Here is a 27,676-nt window from a genome sequence, read left to right on the forward strand (position 1 = left end):
CCCTTATACATTTTTTTTTATAGTTTTTAATCTTTAACAGGGCATATAAACAACAATAAATCACAATATGGTTTCGCAAATTTTCGCTAGAATTTAAGTCTGCTCGCTTTGTTTTGTTGTGCTTGCTACAAAAATATATATACAGTATTTCTAAAAGACAAAAACAGTTTTGCAATTTAAAGCTTAACAGAATTAACTACGATGCGCTGCGTTTCAGTCCCCAAAACCCAAGAAAAACTTTTGAAATGCAAGCCGTTTGATATGGAGCAGAAATAAACACTTAAAATTTACAGTTATTCACGACGTTTACGAATGGTCTAGTTACATGGATAGTGTGTGGCGTAGTATATAATACATAGATCAAAATGTTTATTGTACAGAATGTGACAACAATTAGTTGGTCAGTGGTTTACTAAACTAAAATCAATATACGTAAATGGTATATAGGTCAAATATAAAGTATATATATATGTATATATATGGTGTATATAGATTGTGCACTTGGAGCTGTGCATTTTGTCTAGGATTCGTTTATATTAAGCTTTAGTTAGGACATAAAAAATAAAGAAAACAAGTTTGAAGAACGATTGCGATTCACAGTTTGCTTTTCCATACAATGACAATGGCACCACCAATTGGTGGCTGGTGGTGCTTTTTTGGTCTTGGTCTTGGTTGTAGTTCGTGCGCCAAAGTGCGCCCATGGGCCAGCCCTAAGAGACGCTAGCGGTCTGTGGACGACTGGCCTGTTGCTGCTGCTGCTGCTGTTGGCTGCTTGATTGCTGCTGCTGCAGCTGAGATTGGCGCACCTCGCGCACATAACAATCGCGACAGACACGCACCGCCTTGGTGAGGCCATACTTGGGCAGTGGTGCAGTGGCATTGGAGCAGACGCCGCAGAAGACGCCGCCGCAATTACGGCAGTGATGACGGCGCCGAAACGCTGTGAACGGCGTTTGGCAGCACATGCAACGTGGCGCTTTGCCATCGGGTATCCAAGCCGGCGGCGCCAAGGTGGATGTGGTGGCGGAATTGACGCTGTCATTGTCCTGCAGACGCCGCTGACTGCCGCTGCGTGTGCTTATGGGTGAGTTGTGCTCGGAGCTGCTCGAGGAGTGACTCGATGGTGAGTTGCTGCCCACGGAATTGTTACGCTGACGCTGCAGCTGCAACTGAATTTGCGCCTGCTGCTGCTGCTGCTGCTCCACTTGCTCCGTTTGCAAATTGCTGCTTGTTGCCGACTCTTGGTCGCCCAAGCTGCGACTGCGCGCCACATGATTTCTGCTGGCGACAGCTGTGCTGCTGTTGCTGTTGGCCAATTCAGTTGTATTGTTGCGCTGTATGGCAGCGCCAGCTGAGTGACGTGTTGTTATGCCGCCGCCATTGCCATTGCCACTGTTGTTGAACACATTGTCCAGCTCGGGATTGACCTCCTCGGCTGAGTAAATGCTTTGGTTGGAGCCGGCGCTCTCCTGTATCACATCATTTTCAGAGGCACGAAACTCGAATAGCTCCGAATCCTTTGTCTTTTCTGGTATGTCAATATCCTCTTGTGTCGAGGACATGTTAATGAGGAACACGCTGCGCAATATCTGGCGCAGATCAGAGGCGAAATTCGTCTGCAGCTGATCGGCCACACCAGCAATGGCGACAAACAGACGATGCAGCAGATTCTCAGTGTTTCTAAAAAAAAAACAAACGTAATAAATTTAATAAAAAATAAACAAATCTTTGGTTAAGCGCGACTTACTTAAGCTTGAGACGCTCTGTGGTGTTGCGCAAGGCTATCGAAGCATCATCAGACAGCGAGGACGCAGTGCTGGTCGCCGGACTGGCGCAGCTGTGATCTGTTTGTGGCTCCGCTGAGCTCTCGCAGGGCTCGAGACTGCAGCGCTTGCGTGTGCTGCGGTTCAGACGATGCGGATGCGCCTGATGATGACGATGGTGATGATGATGCTGCTGGTGCTGACTATTCTGCTGCTGTTGACGTTGATGATGGTGATGGTGGTGGTGGTGGTGGTGATGATGATGTCGATGACTGTGCCGCTGGCGTGCGGCATGCTCTGTAGCTGATTTGATTGTCGTCGTTTCCTGATGATTGTTGTCGGCATCACAAATGCTGCTGGGCTCGTTGTCGTTGTCGTCGCTGCCGCTGCTGCTGGGCATGCTCAGACGCTGCAGTGTGCGTCGAGCAGCTCGCATGGCAGCGCTGGTGCTGGGCACTTCCTCCTCCGTTGGCAGCTGCGTTGGTGCTGGCTGCTGCTGCTGTTGCTCATCCTCGCTGGCAACAAAATTGTCGGTGAGTGGCACCTGCTGTGGCTGCAACAGATTGCCCAGGTTTGTGTTTGGAATTAGAAAGCCCGAGGCACACTCAGCCGCTGCCATTATCTGCTTCAAGTGTGCCTCAAAGTCGCCGAGTTGCTCATCGAGATCCACATCGCTGTCGCTGTCGTTGTCAGCGCCAGGCTGCTGCCTCTCCACATCATCATCATCCTCATCATCATCGTCGTCGTCGACGTCGTCGTCATCGTCGCTCCAATTGGCGCGTGCGTTTGTGGACGTTGTGGCTGCCGATGAGGTGGAGGCAACGGAATGTGAGGGCGTGGGCGAGGGCGCTGGCGAGGCTGTGGGTGTGCTGTTGCTCGATGACGACAGCACGGACGGAGAGCGCGCTCTTTCTTGGGCATTGCTATTGTTACTATTGTTGTTGTTGTTGCGCTGATCCACTAAACGCTCGACAAGCTTGTGCGTATTGGTTCTATCACTATTGCTGTTATTATTATTATTGTTATTGTTGTTGCTGGCGCCATTGTTATGCTCTGGACTAGGCGCCTCAATGCTGCTGGTGCCCAACGGCATCTAGAAAAACAAATGTATTATTTAAACGCTTGTTAATTTAACTGTTAACTTGTATTACCTTTATGTTGATATCCTCATTGGTGCAGAGCAGCTTCTCCAGATGCAACAGCTCCTGCTTGCTGAGGTTGCGCAGCAATCCTCTGATGCGTATCAGTATCGTGCGAAATGGACGGAACATTTCTGAAAGCTCATCGCCCGGCATATCCATGTTGAGCGGCCCCTTGGCATAGATCACCAGGCCGGCGACAATGGCCAAGCGCGGTATTGAGAACATTAGGCCCGGATCGAAGGCATCCACCATATCCTGATCGAGCAGACCAATCTTGAGCGCACGCTGCAGCGTCTCGGAGAAGAGCACACCAATCCATTGCTGCATTTCGTACTCATGTTGCGACTTCACCTGCACCATGGCGCTCACATAGCTCAGCTCGAACTCGGCAAACAGATGATCGAAGATCTTCAAGCTCTCGTACAGCTGCTCGGTGTTGGAGTCGTTAAAGTCCAGCAGCAAGGTCTTGCTATTGGGCACATTGTTGCGCAGGCATTGATCGCGCAGCAGAACGCGCACATTGCCGAGACTTTTGGTCACTGCCTGTGCAAGTGGACGCATCTCTTTGCTTTCGGTTTCACGATTCAATATGGACGAGCCAGCGGCCAGACACTCGGCGCCAAACCAAAGCTGCCCCGCTAGATTCTCCTGCAGCACTTCCTCGGGAAATTTGGCACGAAAGGCGCGCGGATCGCGCTCCTCGCCCAGCAGCTCCTCCATTATCAAATTGGTAATGGCCAGCACTTTATCCTGTAAGCAAAAACGAGAAAGATTAAACATTTATTTGTTGTCCAAGCGCTGCTGCCACTTACCTGATTCTGGCGCAGGCGACTAACCAAACGTGTGCAGCGATCCGGCTCGGCGCGTCCATCGAAGCTATCCAACTCGCTGGCCACTGCGGTTAGCGAGCGATCCGCATGGTAAAAGCGCGCCAGCAGCGACTTGTCATCAGCCTAAAACGAAAGCACACACAGTGCGTATGATTAATATAACGCTGAGCAATAATCCATGTTAATATCTAAAGTAAGCCTTAGAAAATTTACATTTTAGCGCTTATGTCATTTCATTGCTTATCGAGAGCAAGTCACACACGCTAATTTCAGACGCATTAGGATCATAATTTAAATGAATTATATGCAGACACAAAGGATAACGCGAGCGAGTGAATGACGCACGTCTGCCCACCCAAGTGGCGTCATAATAAAAACAAAAAGTAACTGCGACACAACAGTGAGCAACGATTGCAGTATAAACAACATGTAATCAACTTTAGATGACTAAGTATAGTTGACATCAAGTGCTGCCAGCTGGCAAGTACAGTAATAACTCATAGCGTGTGTCTCTCGTCGATAGTTTTAATTAGAGCACTAAAATTAGCACACAATATATACATATAGCTTTATAATTTACAAGCAACAGTCAATTAATGCAAATTATTTAGTTGCATTACATGTGCGCATAAAGTTCTCTTATATATATTTAATTTATTTTGCTGCCGCATGCTAATGAGCAAACAAAACGACTTCCTCTCTCAGTCTCGCTCTCTCGAAAAAACTTGTTTTTTTTTTGCTTTTTGTTTTATTTGCCGCGCTCTGTTTAAATGCGCTGCAAGGAAATAAAATAAAATGTACGAATGTGTTTATCATAAAGGTAAACACACGCCAAAAGCGTTGACTTCAATACTGCGCAGTCGACGTCGCAGTCAGCGTTGGCAGCGCTTGCTGGTGAAGTGAAGGCAATTGCGAAATTTGGTGCGTACACAAAAAAAAAAACACAAAATGAGCAAAAAATTGTTAAAGCGAAATTTGCTTAATTACAATTGGTGTTCAATTTTAAAGTTTACAATGAACTGGACAGCGAGTGAATGAACGCAGCAAATGTATGTATGTGTGTGTGTGTGAATCAATAATGTAAATAAGCATGTGTTGTTGCCACATTCAATGCCAGCAACACACACTGCTATGGCAACATGTGGCAATTCCATAGAACGTGTAATGAGCGCAATATGTAAGACAAATATACACACAAAAGTGTTCATTACATGCATGTCTAAGTGTGTGTGTGTGTGTGTGCTTATTCTATTGACCTCCAGGTTTAAGTTAAGTATACGTACTGTGGCACAATCATTACTTATACGTTTGTATTTTGTATGCACAAGGCCATGCTAAAACAGTTCAATGACTGCCGCTCTCTCTCTCTCTCTCGCTCGCTCTCTCACGCTATTGCTAACTCACTCATATTTTGGCTTTAAAAGATGTCGCACGCCTTTTATATATGACTGCTGCGTCTCTTTAATCCGAGCCCAGTTAATAATTGCGACGCAATTTTTTTTTCATTTTTGTGAGTTTGTCTTAAACCGCGTGTGCGCTTCAAAGCAAAAATAATCTATTTAATTATCAATTAAGCAATAGCAATGGCTGTCACAATTGTACAAACAAACAACTAAAAGGTAATTCATAATTAAACATATAAATATAGCGCATATATAGACTTCTCTTGTCAACGTCATTGACCAACCTTGGCGCAAAGCTAAACAATTATTTATGTGCCTGTGGCTTATATTAAATTATAAGTAAAGACTAGCACACAAATCTCTGTTGTAATTAAAAGCTTTGTGCACCAAAACACATTAATTTGTAATTCAAAAAACAGTGTAAAGTGCTTTTTGTTCGCAGCCAAGGAAGCAAGTCCTTTGAGCATGACTATGACTACTACAACAGCTTGAGCTAACTTTATAGCTCATTAGTTATAAAATTCCTATGCACAACTATTGCATACACTTTATTTTACGCATATCATAAAGCACAATAGCTGTTGCTATTATCTAACTTTTATGTAAATTATGTAGAGTCATACTTAACATTTATTTTACAATTTAAGCGCATTCAAGTATCGATTTAATTTAACGCAATTCACGCTTTGCATGAAATGTTAACGAGCCAAACGCATGAAATTACGTCTTTTTACTTTTTAATGAACTTGTGCCTGTGTTTGTAGAAAAAGTTACATATGTAGGTAGTTTAATTATACAACGGCGCAATACAGACACAAATCGTTTTCAGCATATTGAATGAGTGTAGGAGTAGTGCGCATAGCCCAAGCATTTAGCGAAATTTCAGGCAAAGTTATAAAAGACATTACGAAACTTATAATTGCTCAGCAGAATTGTTAAATAAATAATGAGCTATGCTATGATTTAAGCTTAGCGTGTGCATTTATTTAGATTTCAAAGCTTAAATAAATACTTAGAGTCGACATTTGTTTAATTAACTTAATTTAACACATTTTATTTGAATTGCTTTGCATTATTATTGATTTTTAGCCTACTGCGTTTTAGCTGTTTTATTTTTATATTTCACAGACTGTGTGGCAAATAAATTCATATCGATTAACAGTTAAGATATCAGCTAGCTGGCCAAAAATAGAATTTTATCTAAAAGCAATGGGCTCTGCTCATAGGCAGGTGTATTTAATGGCATATTTAATGTTAAATATGCTGTTTCATTTCAGTTTGCATAGTAAATAATTCACACAACATTAATTCAGCTGCTCAGTCTGGCTGAGGCAGTTGTTGCGTCCGTGGCTAAAGTCTTGATATACGTATGCATAATATTTTGCAGCCTGATTTAACCTTGCCATAGGTCTATGAGTTGATGCCTGGCCTGTGCGTCGTTTTAAGGACACACTGGCTGCTGACGTCATGAGCTGCAACAGGCTACGTTCGAGCACATCCTTGAGCGCAGAGCACTGAGACTTTTATATACGCGACGACAAAATCATTTGCAGCGTTCAACGCTGGCATTGAAAATGAAAACAGTACAAAACTCATGGGCGCCACATAGACTGATTAATAAACCAAGCGTACGACTGTATATAGCATATATAGCTGATAGGCACACACACACTTGACATTGCCAGCTGAGCTGAGCTGAGCGCACCTGCTCGCTTTTCCGGCACTTGCAATTGACAAAAGAAATGCTTTTGCAATTTAATGCGCTGCTCAAGCAAAAAGAAAAAAAAATGAATCTAGCATATATATATTATAGATGGGCAATCAATTGACTTGCGGTTAACCTCAGTGGCTGCCTGACCTTCTGCCTGACTGAGCTTAGTGCATAGTAGTTAGTTTGATTATTTTCCTAGGCTGCGCTACCTGCTGCTACTCAAAAATTGTCTAATTGACAATTTGCACACGTCGCGCGTATTTGTTAATGCGCACCTATTGATAAATCAATTGAATTTAATTGCTGTTGAATTCATCAAGTAATTTAATAGAAATATAGAATTGCTGTGAAAAATTCCAGTCACAAGTGCTGACTGACCCAAGTTCAACACATATGCATAATATAAAAAGTTTTTAACTAAATTTGTTTATATTTTTCACTTTGGCCAGTGCATGGCAAACAATTGCAAATTAGTCGCACGTTAAAACGCCACACGACACTCGAAAAAAGCAACAGCAACAACAACAACAACTGTAATCTACTGTAATTATCAGAGCTTTACCTTAACAACTTTTATATGTTAGCTAAGCAAAATTGCGTCGCAAATTGTTTAAAGTGAATCACAAAGCATAACTAGAACGAATTCTAATCACAAAATGTTTTATAGCTAAGTATACATATGTATATATGCTTTCTGAAGAAACAATCGATAAATGGCACAGCTTTGTAAATAGCTGGAAATATATATAAAATATATCTAGTTTTTCTTTTGTATGATTTGTCAACAAAATGTCACGCAAGCTCTGGGCTCTATATATTTTCACTTTTCATATATCATTGTGAAATTGTTGGGGGATTGCACACAATTTGTGATGTGATAAACAAATATGAGTCATGGTCAACTGGCAAGTGTATAAAAATAAACAAAAGATAAGTAATTACATATATTTACATATTGTTGATAAAGTAATTATAACTACAAGTGCAAGTTATAAACTTACAGTAAATTGTTGGCTTTTAATATTTGAAATTTTGCAACCGACTTGTGCATATAAATAATTATTAGTTATAAGCTTATATTTATTATATTCTGCATTCTTTAGCTAATTTGCATTTCCGGCAGATTTTTTGGCAAACGTTAACCCCCAAGTGCATTCAACTTTGTTTAATTTAATAAAAATAAATTAAGTGCCAACAACACTTGCGTTTTTGTTATAATTTGTTAAACATTTTATTATGTCATAATTGAAAACAATTTATGAATAATCGCGTAAGCAAGAAAGAGCGCAGAGAAAGAGAAGCGCACAAAAGTCAATAAATTGGTTAATAAAAAGGGCGGGCTGGCGGACTTGGAAGACGTTAAGAGCTCGCTTGACCCGGTTACATATTCATTTAAGACTGCCAGCCAGCCAACAAATGTGTCACAATGCTGTGGTAACGTAATGGCCATTGGGCAAACCAAAGTGCATGATTATATCAGCGCTTAATCAATTGACAATCAATGGCATTTTATCTGCTTAAAGAATCTTTTGCATTGCAGCACGTTGCACTTCCGGCTTGCCACAGAGCGATCAATTAATGATTAAGAAATATGTTCTGCACTGACTTTCTCAAATATTGTTGCAATCACTTTTGCTGCAGCGTAGGCTTTGCCATAAAGCAACATTTAAGTTGTTCATTAATGACAAAGATGATAAACCACAATCGCTTTCACTTTTCTGTTTTTGTTTTTTGCTGCTGTTTTTTGTTTCTTTACTTATTTATTTGCTACACTCACGTAGGCTGCTGTGGCTGCGTCGTTGAGGTTAAAGTGCGATATGCGTGCCAAGCTGTGGGTGGGTGGGTGTTTGGTTGGTTAAGCGTTTTGTATGCACTGTCAACAGTCGGAAGTGACGCGGCGCTAATTTAATATTAAGCAGCCAGAGCAACAGTTTGAGTTTAAACGCCCCCTCTCTCTCTCTCTGTCTCTCTCTATTTATGTGTGTCTATCTCATTGATATGCCGGTCAGCATGCGCTCGCTCGCTTATGCAACTCTAAGCAGCTGATAAGCACGCTCTCTCTCAATAGGGCACTTGTCTCTCGCGCTCTCTCTCTCTTATTGCACTTGGTAAACAGTGTTGCCAGCTTAGCTTGTTTCAGGCTAGATCTAGCTTATAGGCTGAAATCTAGCACATTCTCATAAAAAATACGCTCGTAATTAAAATTAAATATTTTTTTAAGCACAATGTGAACTTTTCTTTCAAGTTTCTGCATATGATCCTGCATTTATTTTCTAACAAATTGAATTTTAAATTCAAATAAAAGCCAGGCTTGCAATTAATACATTTGCTTGGCTAAAAAGTTGCAACATTAAGTAGTTTTACTCAGAATTTCAGTATTGAACTTATTTGAAGAGTTCTCAACATCTGGCAACACTGTTTGGGGATTAGATAATGCTCGTCGTTGTTTAAGTGTGCACATTTCGAAAGTAGGAGATTGTCCGCTGGCTGTGGCTTGGCTGCTGACCAGTGCATTGCACTGCTCGCAATGCAGACGACGAACGACCACGACGACGACTGCGACGAGATCATTTTCAATGTGAATGTGAGGAAAATTTCACCGCTTTTACTTTTTCCCTCAATGCACACACACACACACAGGCACAGACGCCTTGGTCAGTGGTCAGACTGTCTGTCTGTTTGTCTGGGCTTTTATTTTGATTTATATTTGCAGCTTTGGAAAATGTTGCTGTCAGCGGTTTGAAAAGCCGTAAACGTAATAATTGACAACTGGCTGGGATGGCGGCGATTTGCCTTGAGGCAAAAGCGAAGCCCTGTTTAGTTGCACAAAAACGCTTTTTGATTAAACTCAATTGATATCGTTGACGTTGCACTAACACACATGTACATGCACATGTATGTGTGTGTGTGTGTATTAGCGAGCGTGTCTAATCAGATTCTAGCTAAGTATGCCCCATCAGTTTGCTAAATAGACAGCTGTCCAAGCATTAAATGTTGCGATAACAACGTTCGTATTATAATCAGAATGCTCTGCAATTTTATATATATATTTTTGTATTGGCGTATTTAATTAAATTAATTGTTTATACATTCTTTAGTCATATTTTTTGAACTTCAATTTTTTTATTTTAAGCTAAATTTGTTTGTTTATTTGATTTTTGTTATTATTTATTTGATTAAATTATTTTCTGCTTGTTTTGATTTCATATTTTTATTTTAATTACATTTATCAACTGTACATTTAACACTTGCATTACTAGTTAGCTAATTTACTCATGTGTGTAGCTTAATCAGTTGTTTATTTTGTCTATTATTTACTACTCGAGCCCTAAAGGGCAACACATGAATTTTATTTTATTTGTATAAAGTTCAGCATGTGCACATTTGTTATCAAGTAAATTGTATGTTAATTTACATCATTTGAAATGGAAAAGTTCTCAACAACAAATCCAAATAAATAAATAGCTGCTAAGCTAATTCGTTTATCCGCAACAAATAAAATGATTAAGCGACAAAAGCGAAGCAGCAACAGCAGCAGCAGCACGTGTAAACATAATTTTTCGAGATAAGTCGAATTTAAATACAATGAAATTTTCTACGATTTAACGATTTTCATGTTGCTATGATTTATTTATTTTTCTGCTTTTGTATAGAATAGAAAATTAGGCCGTCTAGCTAGGCTAACAGCAATGTTGTTGTTGTTGTTGTTGTCGTTGTAAAGATTGTGGCACATGATGTCGCCATGGCCCAAATTTTGTAAGTCAACAGAAACAGGTTGCTGTTGTTGTTGTTGCTGTTGCCGCCGCTGGTTGCTACGCTCTTGTTGATTATGTTGTTGTTGTTGCTGTTGTTGTAGGCACGCGCAACAGGCCGCGTCGCCATTCACTTGTCGACACCAATTACCCAGCCACAGACACACACACACACTAATACATAGGCACAAACTGTTGCAGTGGCGTCTGGTCTGTTTAACGGGGCGTATGCGCAACAGACTCATTCATAAAAAAGAATTCTATTTGTAGACCGAGCGTTGCTGCTTCTGTTGCATTGTGTGTGAGTTTTCTACACTGACATTATTTAGTTCTAGTTCAGCATATAAATAACAAATATAAACAGTTCATTTTGCAGCTTGTTAACAAATTTTCAACAGCTTGTAACTTTAGTTTACTTATCTCATTATATTAAGTGCTATAATTAGCAAATGTAACTGTTGGAATTTAATCTTATATTGTGTATATAGTTGACACTTCCGCCATATTTCATTTTTCTCTCTCTCTCTCTCGCTCTCAGCTTTTATTGTTAAGAAAGCGTTACCAAATGTCATTTTTCTAAAGACTTATTACGCGACAGAGACGCGGCGGCCAAGCTGACAGCTGTCGTAGCCAAGTTAAGTCGACTCTGACCTCCATATTGCTTCACAACTTGCAAAACCATTGTCGCTCTCCCTCTGCCGCTCTCTCCGGGTCTAAAGCTTTCTTTAGCTCTCATTTATGACAATTGCATTAGTTCAAACTGCCAGCTCATGCTTTATATAAAGTAGGCACAGTTTAGTGGCTTGGCCCCTTTCCATATCGTATTTAAAACAATGTTTTTGTTTTTATATAAACAGCGCATAAGTCACAATGATTTCTCTTTTAATTGCAACTATTTTGGGCTGACTGGAAAACAATTCAATGCCAAACTACAGCGGAAAAACAAAACTCCCAAGTTTTTATATAAACAAAATAAAAATACATTTTTATAATGACGAAAATGCCAAAAACGAAGGTCTGTTCAAAATTTAACATTTCTTTTGATGAGTAGAGCAAGCGGAGTGCGTTTGTGTGGGTGTTAGAGTAATTGTTAGCAAAATACAATTAATGCCTTTATAAATAAATACAAGCTCCACGTGTGTGTTTATTAATCAGCAAATATAAACAACATACAAACATATTGCATCAGATTGTATACAAAAACAATAAATTGAGCTGTGCATAACTAATTATAGTAAAATCGGTATACGAAGTTGCAATTTGTGCTTGCTCTATATAATTATAGTTTATATCTTTTGTTGCAAGACAAATGTTTTAAAACTATGTCTATGCTGAAGCATAAAATGTCGTTGATTTTATATGAATAATAAATTGTTATTAATGCTATATGGCTATCAATTTGGTTAAGCGTTGAGCTATTTAAAAAAGTTAATTTAATTTCAATTTTTGAATAGCTTTTTTTATCAAGCTGCCGAACCCTTTGATGTAAATTGTTAATCTATAAAGTGAAGTTTGCTGTGCTTGAAGCAATAAAATTAATTTGTAGTGTCTGCCACACAGTGCAAAGTGCGCTCAAAATGAAAACAGTTGCAGTTGCTACAGCTTAATTGTTAAAGACACACACACATGCATGTATCTTATGTATATTTAAAATATACAAGAGTTTGCCTTGGTTTTTGCTTAATTGTTGGCAACGCAGCTGCTTTGCTTGCCACAAAAGCAAAACAAAAGAAAGTTGCCACAAAAGCCGCAACAAAGAAGATCCAGGAAGTATATAAGCATGCATATATATATGTATGTATATAACTGTATGTAAGAAACGGAATAACCATGTGCAGTCAGTCAGTCAATGAAAATTGCAAACAAGCGAAAAGAGCACAAGCGAGACAACGTTAAGAAAAAGAAGAAAAAATACACAACATTTTCTATTTCGTTTGAGTTTTAAGCCGCAATCTTTATTTACTTGTTAGTTGTTGTTGTTGCTGTTCGCGTGACTGAGACGAGTAGGAAAAAAAACGTAACGCGTTTTATTTATGAGCTGCAAGTGAACTGCAGGGGCGCTGGCAAGGGGGGCGAAGCCAGTCAAAGAAGTGTGTTAATGAACAGCATAGAAAAATAAAAAGCGCAGAGCAGCAAAAAAGCAAAACAAAGAGCTAAACGGAAAGTGAAGCAACTAAAAGTTGCTCGATTTTAATTACTTTAAATACAGCATGTGCATATAAAATTAAATTTAAATGGAATTTGCACATTTTCTTTTATACTAAAATTACTGTTATAAAAATATACAACAATTGCTCAAGCGCCTGCGGCTTAGGAAGTAGTCATGCTTAATGGTTACACACAAAGTTTGCTTTTCCGATTTTATATATACAATAAATTGTTATATATAGGCATGTAGTCTGATTAGATGCTTATCAGCTTCAGCTATATGCCTATTTCACATTTAAATACATACATTGATTACACTATCTTGCTATTAGTCATATTTATCGATAACTTTCTTTGAGTGATTTGGGTGCTCAACATCTGGCAACACTGTTGACTTGGCACATTAAGTTAAGTAGTCGACTTGACTTTGAATTTCCATATAGACAATGCCCCAGCTCTGTCGGCACTGACCTCCAGTCAACTACACACACACACACGCATGGAGTTTGCTTTTTTTTTTATTTTTTACGTGTAAATTGTTTTAGATTTCACGTAGTACGTAATGTGGGCAATCAAAACGTCAATCAGATTGACGAATTGACGTATGCTGGCAGCCAAAGAGCGAGGGAGGCGATGAATACTTTAAATTGAGTTTAGAGAGACAAAACATAGATACACATGCTTTTATTTTTGGAACAGTCTCGACGTACAAAATGAAAAGAAATACATTTAAGAATTCCAGTCAATACGTAATGTTATCGTATGCCTAAATTTAGATGCAAATAAGCATGATGTTAAGGCTATAAATACATGCGCATATCGATGCACATATACGAGTGCGTGTGTGTGTGTGTGTGTTTAAACAAAATCCAATCTATTACACTTGATTATACATAAGTGCAGCAACAACAGACTTGTGGGATTTCCAACTGAATTTCTATTGAAATGGAAAATTGCAATAAATTCCCACTAAGCGCTAAACAATTATATTGTAAATTCAAATCGCATGCATTACATACAGTGAAGCTCTAATATAATAAAGCTATCTAAGCTGAATTGAGACAAGAACATAAACAAAATTACTTGTGGCTTGTGCAACAATTTGCAACACGCATAAGTATGATTTGTTGTAATTATTGTTATTAGCCGTATTATTGTAGTTGCTACTGCATATGTTTTTTTTTTTTCAATACTAAGCTGACTAAAAGCTTTGGCAATTGTTTTACGTTAAGCCAAGCACTGCCAGCGTCAGCGAATTAATCATGCAAGCAACAACAACAACAACAATAGCAATAAACAATTGCATGTAAGTGCACCAATACCAATGCATTAAATGTGGTTAAAGCGCACACGGTCGTTTGAGCGAGTGAGCGAGAGAGAGAGAGCGACAGCAGAGAGTGGCCAGGGCCAAAACAGCACTAGCGATGACGTCACAAGTGCACAAAAGCAGCAGCAGCCTGACACCATTTTGCGCCTTTGTTGTTGCTGTGTTTGTTATTAATTACAGGTCTGCTTCTTCTTCTACTTTGGCGCCTGCTTTGTTTTCGTATTTTTAGCTGATAAGCAAAGCAGAGAGACCAACGCACCAACTACTATTTTAAGTGTGTGTATGTGTGAGCACACACATGTGTTTGTGTCTATGCAAATTGGGTTATCAAAGTTTGATGAATATTTGTACGCACCTTTGGTTTGTTGAGCCACTTGCGAAATGTATCCATTGTTTAGCAGCTGCTGTTTCTGTTGCTCTTCTTCTACTTGTGATTTGCTGTTGGCGTCAGTTAAGCTGTCAAATGACTTGCTCCAGTTCCAGAAACGGCGTCGTTGTCGTCCTTGCCCAACGCACGCGAGCCAGACACTCCAACAATAACATAAACGAAATGGCGCGTGTGACAAAAGAAAAACAAAACCCAAACAAACCGAAAACTGTGAAGAGACACACAACTACTGTCGCAGTTTGTGCGTATGTGTGTTTGTTTGTTTGTTTGTGTGTGATTTTACTAAGTAGCTGTTGCGTTCACGTTGAATTTTGGTTTTAATTTTTCACTTTTTAGCGCATTTTAAATGCCTTTAATCGTAGCTTACTCTCATTTGTACAATCGAAAAATGACTCGTTTTATGCATTTGTTTTCTCAACTTAAGAAGTGCTAATTTTGTTTAATGCCTTTTGCACTTTGTTTCGTGTTGACTTTGCTTCATATTCGTATTCGTTTTGCCTTCAAAACACACTAACACATTCACACATACACACGCGTGACTTTTGTTTGCTCTTTTGCCACTCAGATATCACTTTAACTGCATTTCTTTATGAGGAAATTGCGTCGATTTGTAAAAATTGTAAGCTGCGTTAAAAACTGCAACAGCATTTGCAGAAAAATCTGGCTTTCATTAATGCCAAACAACCAGCATGAAAACTCGCGTAGAAGTAGCTCTTAAACCGTCGCGCTCAAAGCTTCATCATTAAATGCTGTTCTTTCTGCCAATGTAACTTAATTGTGGCCAGCGCGCGCCCTTACTTTCTTATTGTTATAAATAATTATAATTTCTAATTATTAAAACATCCGCGACACACCTTTCCCGTCCAGTGTAAATTTTGTTTTTGTTATCGCTATCGTTATGTCTATGGTTATTGCCAATCGTAGCCGCTCACACTGGTTTGAGTCGAACATCGGATCTCTCGCTCATACTCGCACACGCAACTCTGATAATCGAGCTGTGCTGCCGCTCGATAAGCTTTAAATATACACTGACGCAGCGTTGTGATTAAAAGCAATTTAGTGTGCGCTGTACAAACAACCGCTGTACACTAAAAAGTGAAAATGGTTTATTTAGTGAATATTCAGGAGCTGCGCATATCAAACTGCATTTTTTTTTTTATATAAAAGAAGCACAAACTAAACTCTATTGTGAATGAGCGCCAAAAGTGGAACTACCACCTTAATTTATAGACAACGTTTTTAAGACATCTGGTCACATTGTGTTTGGCAATTGCGCTTTTATTAGAAAAGCAAACGAATTTTTGTGCAGGCAGCTTAATATATTTTAAAGTGCAAATGGTATGGTAATATATACATGATTATAAACCCTACTGCAAGGCAATGCGTCTAAAATGATTGTTAAGCGGTCCTTCATCCGAATAGCCGGCAATCTCTTGGGGCACAATGCCAGACTCTTCGATGGAAGTGCAGGGTCTGCACATACACTCCAATGGCGCCTTGGTAAGCACCTTTTTAAACTTGCGCTCGCCCGGCTTTACTTTGGGACAGAACAGTGAGACGGCCGCCTCACGCTCTCCCGATTCCTGACAGCACATGCAGGAGCGTTCCATTTGCCAGATTTTGCTACCCGATACCTGTATGTAACTGGCGCAGCGGCCGACGCAGGCAAACGATGGAATGGGCTTGGGCACACAGCCCGGGTACTGCAGCACGTGTATAACTGGCGTCACCTGGCAGTCGTCTCCAAGGTGTCCAATGTCTGCAATGCAATCGGGGTAAGTCAATACACAATATGAAATGTTATTTACCCAAAGCACCGTTATCAGTCGCTGCCACCGCGCCGCTCTCCGCTTGGGCCATGCAAAGTTTCAGCAAACTGACAAACACGCAATACAACAAAATTAACACAAATAGTTTATTCTCATGGCGTAGCAAGTGGCCCAGCATCTCGTTGTTTCTGACAGCTCTCGTCTCTACCAAATGGAAATCGCTCGAGCCGCCTTACAGCTTTTATAGCTGCCCCCAAAGCTCTTGCGGCCCGTTGACTTATTGCCTAATAAAGCGTTTGCAGCACAAACCTTTTTGCCTAGTAATTGCATACATGGAAACGGCATTTGTACCCGCTGTGCCACATTTATTTGACTTACTTATGCACAAATCAGTGCTTAAGCAAAAGGATTAACAACGACAGCAGCAACAATAAAGACACTTCGAACTTTAGACCAGCGGCGCCGTTTCTCTTTTGCAAAAAGTTAACCAGGCGGCCTAAACGCTGCTCCGCCCACTCAATGTTCTCCTTTACGTTGTCTAGCGATTTGCTTAGGATTTGTGCTGAGCTGCCAAACAACTGATGGTTCTGCTCGTGGAAATCGGTATACATCTTTTGTTGATCGCGGGAGCTAAAGTATTCAGACATTTCACTTAAGACTTGTGCTGTCTTTTCCCAGCTATTCAAACTGTAAAAATATAAATTATAAAATTTGATTCTTTGTAGATGTAACACATTAGACTTACGATTCCGCCAGCTGCGTAACATTCTCGGCTATCATACGGAAAATGGGTGTAATTAGATCTGGATTTTGTTGATAAAGCTGCGCCAGAGCAATAGTCTTAAGCTCCACATCTCTTGACTTGCTGAGGACTTCATTTTTATAATGTTTTTGATAGTCCCGCGTACAGCTGGCAGCGCGCCACAGCAGCTGCTTGTCGCTGGCAAAGGTTTCCTTTGCGTAGAGCTCCAGCAGACGCTCATAGCCGCCGACACGAGCAGCAGCACAGTAGAAGGTCTCACGATAATCAGGCGTTGGCTTTTCGGTGCTCTCCTCGAATCTTTGACGTACTTGTGCGTTGCATTCGGTATGCTGATATTTACATAGCCATGCCACTTGCATGTTGCGATTGTATACGTCCAAGACCTTATCTTTGGAACTCCAGCTTACGCCCAGCTTGGCAAACACTGCAGTTGTTATATCTTTAAGGTATTTGTTAAAGTTAGGCAGCTGCTGTGGTGTCAGACGTCTGGCAACGAGTTCCATGCCCGCATAAGCGGCTACCCAAGGTATATATTCGCCTTCCTTGCTCATGTACTCCATAAACTCAAAAACGTCAGCATAATCCATTTTGCCTACATAAGCAAAGTTCAAGAGATCATCTACGATCATTGCACGATTCTCAACGACTATGGCACTGTGTTCAGTAGTGTCCAGCGCCTTATGCAGTGCCTTAAGCAATGGTGTGTCGTAAAATACGCGATAGTAATTCGACTGCTGCAGATTCACCACAATCCAGTCAATTGGGTCATTGAAATACAATTGTGCAACATCTGCATTCTTATCGTAGTAAAAGTGCGGTGTAAGATTCTTGAAATTAGGCTGCAAATTTGTGGCAAAGGTAATGGGCAGTGTATAGCGCAATTTGGGATCACTACCATCCCCAGGACTTTTGAGAAAGCGTTCTTGATCCAATGTAATCTGATGATTCTCAAGGCTTGCGCTCACTCTGACTACAGGATATCCCACTTGCTCAGTGAAGTCGGCAAAGAACTGGGGCAAGTAAACCAAAGGCTGTTCAGGCCAGTATTGTTCCAAAAAAGCAAACAAATCGCTTGGTGAGGCATTTTTCAAGTGGCTAATCAAAAGAATGTTTTATGTTAAAGTTTATATTAAAGTCAGCTTGGCCTGCAATACTTACAATTCCTTCAGATAGGCTCTCATGGCTTTATCAAAGTTTTCGCCACCCATTAAATTGCGCCACATGCGCACAATGCAAGCGGCCTTGGCAAATGAAATTCTACCAAATTTGTATTTAATATCAGCTGGTGTTTGTATGCTGCTCTCTGGGCTTGTCATGGGCTGTGTAACGTTTAGTGCATCCGTAGAGAAAACTGAATGCAGCTTGCTTACAATAAACTGTTGATCAAACTGATACTCTGGGTACAGCTGTAAGCAATGAAAAGTTTATAACAAAAGTGCGTATTTAAAAAATATAAAAGCCACCTCGTTGCCAATTAGGAACTCCAAGTAGCGCGCAAAGCCTTCATTCATCCAAACGTAACTCCACCAGGAGAAAGTAACGCTATTGCCAAACCACATGTGTGAATTTTCATGCACAATGTTACGTATGGTGAATTCTTTCTGCAGCCAGCCATCCGTATATCCAGCATGCTCCAATAGAACTTTATCCCTAAAGCAATTAATTTAATAGCTAAAATTTTCATATATTAAAGTGTACGCACTTGAAGATGACTAGACCCCAGTTCTCCATGCTATTGTATGGAAAGCGTGGCGTGCTTGCATATTGATATATTGGATTGCCAAGTTGCTCATAAGATGTACCAAAGTACGCATCGTAGGCGGGCTGTACACGCTGAGCCACCTGATAGCTAAACTCGGTGTAATTATACCACTCCGGTCTAGTATAAATTGCAAGTTTTTGGCTATCGCCTCGTGCCTTGTACTCAGACACAACAATAGCCAAAAGATAGGTAGACATTATAGGCGTTATCTCGAAATGATCCATAAAACGATTGACGCTAAAATAATAAATCAATGTATCAGGCGACTGCTATATACAATTATAGATAACACTAAGCTCTCTCACCCATCAGGAGTTGTGTTAATCAAACGCGTGTTGCTAATGGCATTGTAGGGCACTGGCCGACCAATATGTACTTGGAACTTGGCCTTGAATGCAGGCTCATCAAAGCAGGGCAACACCAATCTTGCGCTGATAGCTTGCATTTCCGTTAGCAACACCCACTTGGTTGCGCCCGTTTGCTCCTCTGCATAACTAACGCTGAACAAACCGGACACATCATTGCGTACTTGACCTTTATACTGGAACTGCAATTTGTACTGCTCATTGAGAGCTAAAGCCTGCTTTAGCGTTAGTTGTAGCTGATGTGTCTCCAGCTCATGCGTTAGTCGCGCATTTTCAAACTCATCCAGCAAATCGCCTTTAGCATTGTACAGTCGACATGCCTCTATGTCCAGCTGATCGCTATGTAGTCTAATTTGATTTACATTCTGCTCCAAAGCTTGTATATCTATGCTGACTTCACCGCTAAACGTTGAAGCCGGCTTGCCATCAGTATCAACAAATACTCTGAGCGTTAGATTGTAAAACGTTGGCACAACATTACGAGGAAGTCGGTAATCCACACAGCCACAACTGCCAAAGAGAACTAGTGAGGTCGCTATGGCCAGCAGCCACAAATGGAAACCACAACCGTTCATTTCGAGTCTTAGTACACAACTGAACTGGCGTAATAAGAAAAATATACATAGAATCAAATAAAGATAGCATATGTATGTTTTATTTTATAGTTTGTCAATATCAATATTTTGTTGTCAACTGTTAACGATTACCCTGCAATTCTAACAGTTTCTTCATAGCCAATAGCTGCGAATTTGGCAACAGCTGGTAACTAAAGGTAGTTTATTTTATTATACCTAATGTACTATATATAGCCGACCATTTTTATCGGCTAATAAATATACCCAAATATATATTAGTCACATGTCATTGAAATTTATGGATTCCTTAAGAGCCAGACATACTCTAATCAACAAAAGTTATGGATTGGTGTATTTATTTAAAGGCAATATATTCTATAATATATAATTGGCAACAATTTCTTTCATTGCAGCCTTAAAACCGCTGCGATTAGCAACAACAGCGATGTTGCCACTGTTAGCGCAGTGGCGCCATTTCTCTCATGCAAATATTTAACCAGACCAGGCAAGCGCTGCTCTCCCCACTGAATATTTGACTCCACCGTAACCAGCGCCTTCTTCAGAGTATCCGCTGAGCTGCCAAAGAGTGTGCTGTTCTTTTCGCAGAAATCAACAAACATCTTCTGCTGGTCGCGGGTTGTAAAGTATTCGGATAAATTGCTCAACGCTTCGGCTGTTTTGTCCCAACCATACAAACTGTAAAGTACAATAAAAGTTGAACATCAATTCATTATGCAATTTTCTTTTCAAACTTACGCTTCTTCCAACTGAGTGACATTCTCATTGATCATTTGGAAAATGGGAGTAACTAAATCTGGATTCTGTTGATATAATTGCTGCAGTGCAGTCATTTTCAATTCAACGTCTCTAGAATTTGTTAAGATTTCGTTTTTATAATGCTTCTGATAGTCTCTTGTACAACTAGCAGCGCGCCACAGCAGCTGCATGTCGCTGACAAAGGTTTCTTTGCTGTACAGATCCATCACATGGTCATAGCCGCCCACTCGTGAAGCAGCACAGAAGTAGCTCTCACGATAATCTGGAGTTGGCTTGCTTTTGTTAGATGCAAATCTTTCCCGAATTTTATTGTTGCATGCCGCGTGCTGATATTTGCAGAGCCAGGCCACTTGCTTGTTGCGATTGTACACATCCAATACTTTGTCCTTATTGTCCCAGTCCACCCCAAGTTTGTTAAACGCCGCAGACGTTATGTCGCCCAAGTATCTTGTGAAATCGGGAAGTTGTGCTGGTGTCAGGCGCTTTGCCACATGCTGCATGTTCTCAAAGGCAGCATAGAAGGGTATATATTCCAGCTCCTTGCTCAAATACTCCATGAACTCAAAAACTACGGCATAGTCAATCATACCAGCACTGGCAAAGTTGAATAGATCGTCGATCAATCCTGCACGATTCTCCACAGGAATCGAGCTGTGCTTGTCTGCAAACAACGCATTACGCAGTCCTCTAAGCAGGGGCGTATCGTAGAGCACGCGATAGTAGTTGGACTGTTTAAGATTAAAAATAATCCAGTCAAGTGGTTGCTCACTATTCAAACGCAATTCGGTTAGATTTCTTAGGTAGTAAAATCTTGGAGTCAAAGTATCGAATGTGGGCTTCGTATTTGTGGCAAACGTGATGGGCACTGTGTAACGTAGTTTAGTATCACTGCCATCCTTGGGGTTGAGTAAGAAGCGCTGCTGCTTCAAGGTGATCAGGCGATTGCCCTCGCTGACATTCGCAATCATTACAGGATAACCAACTTGTTCGGTCCAGTCGTAAAAGAATTCATCCAAATCCGCCTTGACCTCTTGACTTTGAGCTGGCCAGTGCTCCTTCAAGTGCGTAAACAAATCTACTGGCACTGCGTTACCCAAGTGACTGAAAAATTTAAGTATATTTTAAGTAAATCACTTGGCTTAATTGGGAAAACTCACCGTTGATGAAGATATCCATTGATGGCTTCACTAAATTTACTGCCACCCATAATGTTGCGCCACATGCGCACAATGCTTGCACCCTTGGCATAAGCAATGTTGCTGAACTTGGAGGAGATTTCCGCTGGGGTATGTATGCTGTCCTCTGGACTGGTCATAGGCTGAGTTTTATTTTGTGAATCGGTGACCATAATCTTTTGCAATTCTTTCACAACGAATTGCTGATCCAGTTGATACTCTGGATACAGCTAAGGCCAAGATTATAAGCGTTATTTGATCATTTATAAAGTAAGTTATGCAATAATTACTTACAGCATTTGTCATAAAGTAACCGTAGTAATTTGCAAATCCCTCGTTTAGCCAATAGTAGTTCCACCATTTAAAAGTTACACTGTTGCCAAACCACATATGCGATATTTCGTGGGAAATTACAGATATTGTTGTCTCTTTGTTGCTCCAGCCGTCGGTGTAGCCGGGAGACTGCAGCAGTATATTATCTCTGAAAATTATTTATTACATTGAACTTTTTCCAGCTTGTAGGTTGAGCCAAACCTGAAAATAACGAGTCCCCAGTTCTCCATGCCACTGTGTCGAAAACGTGGTGAAGCTAAGAATAGTAACGCCTCATTGCCCAGCTGCGTATAATTTTGTTCAAACAGCTCGCCGTAAGCTGGTAGTAAGCGTTTGCCCACATTGTAACTGAATTCGGTGTTCATATAGTGATCTGGTTGGGATATAACAGCAAACTCGCTAAGATTGCCCAAGTACTTGAACTCGGAGACAGCAAAAGCGAGCAGATAAGTCGACATAGGAGGCGTCACCTCAAAGTGATCTGTGTAGCGATTAGCACTAAAATATGCAAATTATGAATGCAATGCTGTAAATTAAAATGTTTACGCACCTCTCTTGAGTAGTACTGGCTAACTTGGTGTTACTGAAGCATTGGTAAGCGCTGGATCGACGAATGTGCAATTGAAACTTGGCCTTGAATGCAGGCTCATCAAAGCAGGGCAGAACCAAGCGCGCATTTAAGCCATGCATATGAGTTAAGAGCATTATGTTATTATAGTCTGCTACATATAGTCCCGACATATCCGTGCGTATATGACCGGTATAATTAAAGTTCAATGTGTAGGTAACTTGATCAATCAAAACATCTGTCAGCGGTATGGTCAGCGTTTGGGTTTCTGATTTATAATCCAGACGAGCGATATCAATCTTCTCCACTAGCTGACCTGTCTTATAAAGCGCACATCCTTGAATATCCAGCAAGTCCTTGTGCAGCTTTATTTCTTTTATATTTGTTTCGAATGTTTGAATATCTATACTGACGGATCCATCAAAAATTCGGTTATCTTCGTGATCGAATAGTTTTATGCTCAGATTGTAAAACGATGGTATCACACTTCTGTCGAGTCGGTAATCAACAGCACCGTTGGTTCCTATTAAAGCGATTAACGCAATTGTGGCCAGCAGCCACAATTTGGAAGTCCAACCATTCATAGCGAAGGCAGTCTTTACACTCAGCCATGAATGCGGAATTAAATGTGTAAATAAAGGCGAGCAAACATAATCGAAAGTTTATTGCTTGTTGCATTTGCTGATAAGATAACCTTGTTGACTCAGTTTTACTGGAAAGCCATAACACGTTTCAGATATTTTATACAACTATAAATTCGAGTAGGACAACCAATACTTGCTTTAATCTATAGTTTTCCTAAAATTCTAAAAAACGAAGAGCTCTTTGCCCACACAGTGGTATTGTATTATAGTCAATATATACTTCTGTATTCAGATGACTGTAATGCTGCTTTGTTTGTTTTACAATCTGCTGTAAACTTTTATATCTAACGTCCCACACTTGCTTGGCTTTATCTACTAATTATCTAGGCCAGGCCAGGTCGAGCTTACGAGCATGTCAATAATCAGTCACAGCCACACTTACTGTTAGTTTTATTTTATTTACTTGCAATATTTTATTGCCAAACGTGGCATTATATTGTGTTTAGTAATCGGCTTACTCATGCGGATATCTACCATATTTTAGATTAGTCACATGCCATTAAATTTATTAGTTCCTTGAAGCTAGTGCGGCACTAAAACAATAAATGTAAAAGCCATTTAGAATTAGGTATATGTACTTATAAGTAATATATTTTATATTAAATAACAGTCAACATTTCTTTTAATTAATTTGCAAGCTTACAATTCTTTCATTTCAGAATTTAAAAACCGCTGCGATTAGCAATAGGAGCGATGTTGCCAGTGTTAGCCCAGTAGCGCCATTTCTCTCATGCAAATATTTAACCAGACCAGGCAAGCGCTGCTCTCCCCACTGAATATTTGACTCCACCGTAACCAGCGCCTTCTTCAGAGTATCCGCTGAGCTGCCAAAGAGTGTGCTGTTCTTTTCGCAGAAATCAACAAACATCTTCTGCTGGTCGCGGGTTGTAAAGTATTCGGATAAATTGCTCAACGCTTCGGCTGTTTTGTCCCAACTGCTCAAACTGTAAGAAATAAACAGAATTGAATTTGCATTTGATTTTGATTAAAGATTGTTTCTTTTCAGACTTACGATTCAGCCAACTGGGTCACATTCTCATTGATCATTTGGAAAACGGGAGTAACTAAATCTGGATTCTGTTCATATAACTGCTTCAGTGCAGTAGTCTTAAGGTCAGCATCCCTTGATTTGTTCAGAACTTCGTTGTTGTAATGCATTTTGTAATCCCTTGTACAGCTGGCAGCGCGCCACAGCAGCTGCTTCTCCTTGGCAAAGGTTTCGTTCGTGTAGAGAGCCATTACATGATCATAGCCGCCCACTCGTGAAGCAGCACAGTAGTAGTTCTCACGATAATCTGGCGTTGGCATTCGCTTGTTTAGTTCAAATCTTACCCGAACTTTGTTGTTGCATGCCGCGTGCTGATATTTGCAGAGCCAGGACACTAGCTTGTTGCGATTGTACACATCCAATACTTTGTCCATAAAGTCCCAGTCCACACCAAGTTTGTTAAACGCCGCAGACGTTATGTCGCCCAAGTATCTTGTGAAATCGGGAAGTTGTGCTGGTGTCAGGCGCTTTGCCACATGCTGCATGTTCTCAAAGGCAGCATAGAAGGGTATATATTCCAGCTCCTTGCTCAAATACTCCATGAACTCAAAAACTACGGCATAGTCAATCATACCAGCACTGGCAAAGTTGAATAGATCGTCGATCAATCCTGCACGATTCTCCACAGGAATCGAGCTGTGCTTGTCTGCAAACAACGCATTACGCAGTCCTCTAAGCAGGGGCGTATCGTAGAGCACGCGATAGTAGTTGGACTGTTTAAGATTAAAAATAATCCAGTCAAGTGGTTGCTCACTATTCAAACGCAATTCGGTTAGATTTCTTAGGTAGTAAAATCTTGGAGTCAAAGTATCGAATGTGGGCTTCGTATTTGTGGCAAACGTGATGGGCACTGTGTAACGTAGTTTAGTATCACTGCCATCCTTGGGGTTGAGTAAGAAGCGCTGCTGCTTCAAGGTGATCAGGCGATTGCCCTCGCTGACATTCGCAATCATTACAGGATAACCAACTTGTTCGGTCCAGTCGTAAAAGAATTCATCCAAATCCGCCTTGACCTCTTGACTTTGAGCTGGCCAGTGCTCCTTCAAGTGCGTAAATAAATCTGCTGGCACTGTGTTACCCAAGTGGCTGAAAATTTGAGGAATATTATAAGTTAATTAAATAATAAGTTGATTTAAATTTGTACTCACCGTTGAAGAAGATATGCATTAATTGCACTATAAAAATTATTGCCACCCATAATGTTGCGCCACATGCGCACAATGCTTGCACCCTTGGCATAAGCAATGCTGCTGAATTTGGAGGCGATTTCGGTTGGTGTCTGTATGCTGTCCTCAGGACTGGTCATAGGCTGAGTTTTATTTTGTGAATCGGTGACCATAATCATTTGCAGTTGTCGTACAACGAATTGCTGATCGAGTTGATAGTCTGGAAATAGCTATGGGCAAGAATATAGGCGTTATTTGATAATTTATAAAGTAAGATTTGCAATAAGTACTTACAGAATTTGCCATAAAGTATTCGTAGTAGCGTGCAAATGCTTCATTTAGCCAAAAGTAGCTCCACCATTTAAAAGTTACACTATTGCCAAACCACATATGCGACGTTTCATGGGCAATTATGCGAATTGTGTACTCTTTGTTGTTATAACCATCCGAGTAACTATCCATAGCTAGCACATCATCACTAAAATAAAAATATTGCATTGACAAAATGTTTGCCATTGTTTAGCATTTAAACCAACCTGTAAATGATGAGACCCCAGTTCTCCATGCCATTGTGTGGAAAACGTGGTGAACTTAAGTACAGCAGTACGTCATTGCCCAGCTGTGTATAATTTGATTCGAACTGCTCACCATAGGCGGGCAACATGCGTTTTCCCACTTCGTAGCTGAAATCGGTTTTATAGAAGTAATCTGGACGCGATATCACAGCAAACTCGCTTTCGTTGCCGCGGACTTGGAACTCGGAGACCGCGAAGGCCAACAGATAAGTGGACATTGGGGGCGTTACTTCAAAGTGATCTGTGAAGCGATTCTCGCTAAAAACAAATACAAATATTAAACAAATACATGTTAAATTCACATTCGAAAAACTTACCTCTCTTTGGTAGTATGTGTTCGCTTGGTGTTGCTGAAGGTTTCATAGGCTCTCATAAAACCGTGCTCTGGTCGCCGAATGTGCACTTGGAACTTGGCCTTGAAGGCAGGCTCGTCGAAGCAGGGCAGGACCAAGCGCGCATTGAGACGCTGCATTTGAGTTATGAGCACCAAGTGGTTTTCCTCTTTTTTTTCAGAATTTAGCGTCGTATAGTTGGCCCAAAATAGTCCGGCCATATCCGTGCGTATTTTGCCAGTGTACTTGAACTTCAACGTATACGTATTCTGGTCAATCAAGGCAGCCTTTAGTGGCACCGTCAGCTGGTGTGTTAGCGATTCATAGGTCAAACGAGTGATATCAATCTGCTCGACTAGCGCGCCTGTGCTGCCATCGTGTAGCGCACATGCAACAATGTCCAGCGAGTCCTTGTGCAGCGTTATTTGCTTTACATCCGTTTTAAATGTTTTAATATCAATGGTGGCTTCGCCATCGAATATGCTGTTGTCTGTGTGATCGAATAGCTGAATGCTTAGATTGTAAAACGATGGTATAACACTAGTATCGAGTCGATAATTTACAGCACCGCAGGCTCCTATTAGAGCCAGAGACGCGATTGTGACCAGCAGCCACAATTTGGAGTCGCGACCGTTCATGTCGAAATCAGTTTTTGCACTGAGCAAAGCAGGCTGGGTTGAGTGATTTTATAAAGGCAAATAAAAAGTTCCCCGTAACTTGCATTTGCTGATAAGATTAACATTTTGACTCAATATCTCAATATATTGATGGGGAACCACACCCTGTTTTTTTCGGAAGTACAAATTCGTAAACCGGTTAAATGATTCTAGGCATATAAACACCTGTGTGAATGGACTTTAAAACAACTGACGATAATATGATAACTTCATTACTGTCTTTAAACACAGAGGCTGAGCATTGTTAAAATACATTTTGTTTCACTAAATTTGTACGCAATTCAACTATAATAACTATTTTAATTTATTACTATTATCATGGTGGGCTGACAATTTTATGAAAGCAATTCCATCGTTTACAATTCGTCAGAATTCTATACTTTAACCAACTGATTAGCAATATAGCCTTATCTAATCTGATTATACTTTGTTTATGGCGAACTAAACAAGGATACAATACAATATTCGGTAATATTTTGCGCTTTGACCATCGTTTGACTCATAGGCAGTAAAAAGTGCTAGCAATAAAGCCGTTAATAAGTAAAGATTATTGAATAACGCGCTGCCTTACGTAAAATCGCTTTAAGGTTTTTATTTACGATCTACTATGGCTGACTGGAGCAACTGCAACTAAAATAAATAAAGAAAGAAAAGGAAATGCTGTAACTGTTTTGAGAAAAAGC

General features: G+C 40.4%; 4 protein-coding genes across 5 annotated transcripts; all 4 read right to left on the reverse strand.

Annotated features, from left to right (window-relative positions):
• Positions 1 to 76: 76 nt before the first annotated feature.
• LOC108602970 (lateral signaling target protein 2 homolog) lies at positions 77 to 15,273 on the reverse strand. The gene is made up of 5 exons (XM_017991352.2): positions 14,432 to 15,273; positions 3,718 to 3,858; positions 2,915 to 3,655; positions 1,748 to 2,856; positions 77 to 1,680 (listed from the first exon to the last, which is right to left on the reverse strand). The coding sequence occupies exons 1-5, from the start codon at positions 14,465 to 14,467 to the stop codon at positions 711 to 713; spliced, it is 2,997 nt and encodes a 998-aa protein (XP_017846841.1). The 5' UTR covers positions 14,468 to 15,273; the 3' UTR covers positions 77 to 710.
• A 147-nt stretch (positions 15,274 to 15,420) lies between these two features.
• On the reverse strand, positions 15,421 to 16,430 carry LOC108602972 (bursicon). 2 transcript variants are annotated; one of them, XM_017991356.1, is made up of 2 exons: positions 16,282 to 16,430; positions 15,421 to 16,223 (listed from the first exon to the last, which is right to left on the reverse strand). In XM_017991356.1, exons 1-2 carry the CDS (start codon positions 16,409 to 16,411, stop codon positions 15,832 to 15,834), a joined length of 522 nt encoding a protein of 173 aa, XP_017846845.1. In that variant the 5' UTR covers positions 16,412 to 16,430; the 3' UTR covers positions 15,421 to 15,831. The 2 variants fall into 2 exon arrangements, with proteins under 2 accessions (XP_017846845.1, XP_017846844.1); XM_017991355.1 differs by having other exon boundaries at positions 16,273 to 16,430.
• A 126-nt stretch (positions 16,431 to 16,556) lies between these two features.
• Positions 16,557 to 19,703, reverse strand: LOC108602971 (aminopeptidase N-like). The gene is made up of 6 exons (XM_017991354.1): positions 19,064 to 19,703; positions 18,699 to 18,995; positions 18,460 to 18,646; positions 18,155 to 18,402; positions 16,979 to 18,091; positions 16,557 to 16,920 (listed from the first exon to the last, which is right to left on the reverse strand). Exons 1-6 carry the CDS (start codon positions 19,696 to 19,698, stop codon positions 16,623 to 16,625), a joined length of 2,778 nt encoding a protein of 925 aa, XP_017846843.1. The 5' UTR covers positions 19,699 to 19,703; the 3' UTR covers positions 16,557 to 16,622.
• A 345-nt stretch (positions 19,704 to 20,048) lies between these two features.
• Positions 20,049 to 26,963, reverse strand: LOC108601287 (CG42335). Its single transcript, XM_017989187.2, has 12 exons — positions 26,302 to 26,963; positions 25,946 to 26,242; positions 25,704 to 25,887; positions 25,392 to 25,639; positions 24,208 to 25,329; positions 23,858 to 24,139; positions 22,534 to 23,154; positions 22,185 to 22,481; positions 21,945 to 22,131; positions 21,633 to 21,880; positions 20,455 to 21,576; positions 20,049 to 20,394 (listed from the first exon to the last, which is right to left on the reverse strand). The coding sequence occupies exons 1-12, from the start codon at positions 26,952 to 26,954 to the stop codon at positions 20,103 to 20,105; spliced, it is 5,553 nt and encodes a 1,850-aa protein (XP_017844676.2). The 5' UTR covers positions 26,955 to 26,963; the 3' UTR covers positions 20,049 to 20,102.
• Positions 26,964 to 27,676: the final 713 nt, after the last annotated feature.

Source organism: Drosophila busckii, chromosome 3R, assembly GCF_011750605.1.
Source record: "Drosophila busckii strain San Diego stock center, stock number 13000-0081.31 chromosome 3R, ASM1175060v1, whole genome shotgun sequence".
NCBI lineage: Eukaryota > Metazoa > Arthropoda > Insecta > Diptera > Drosophilidae > Drosophila > Drosophila busckii.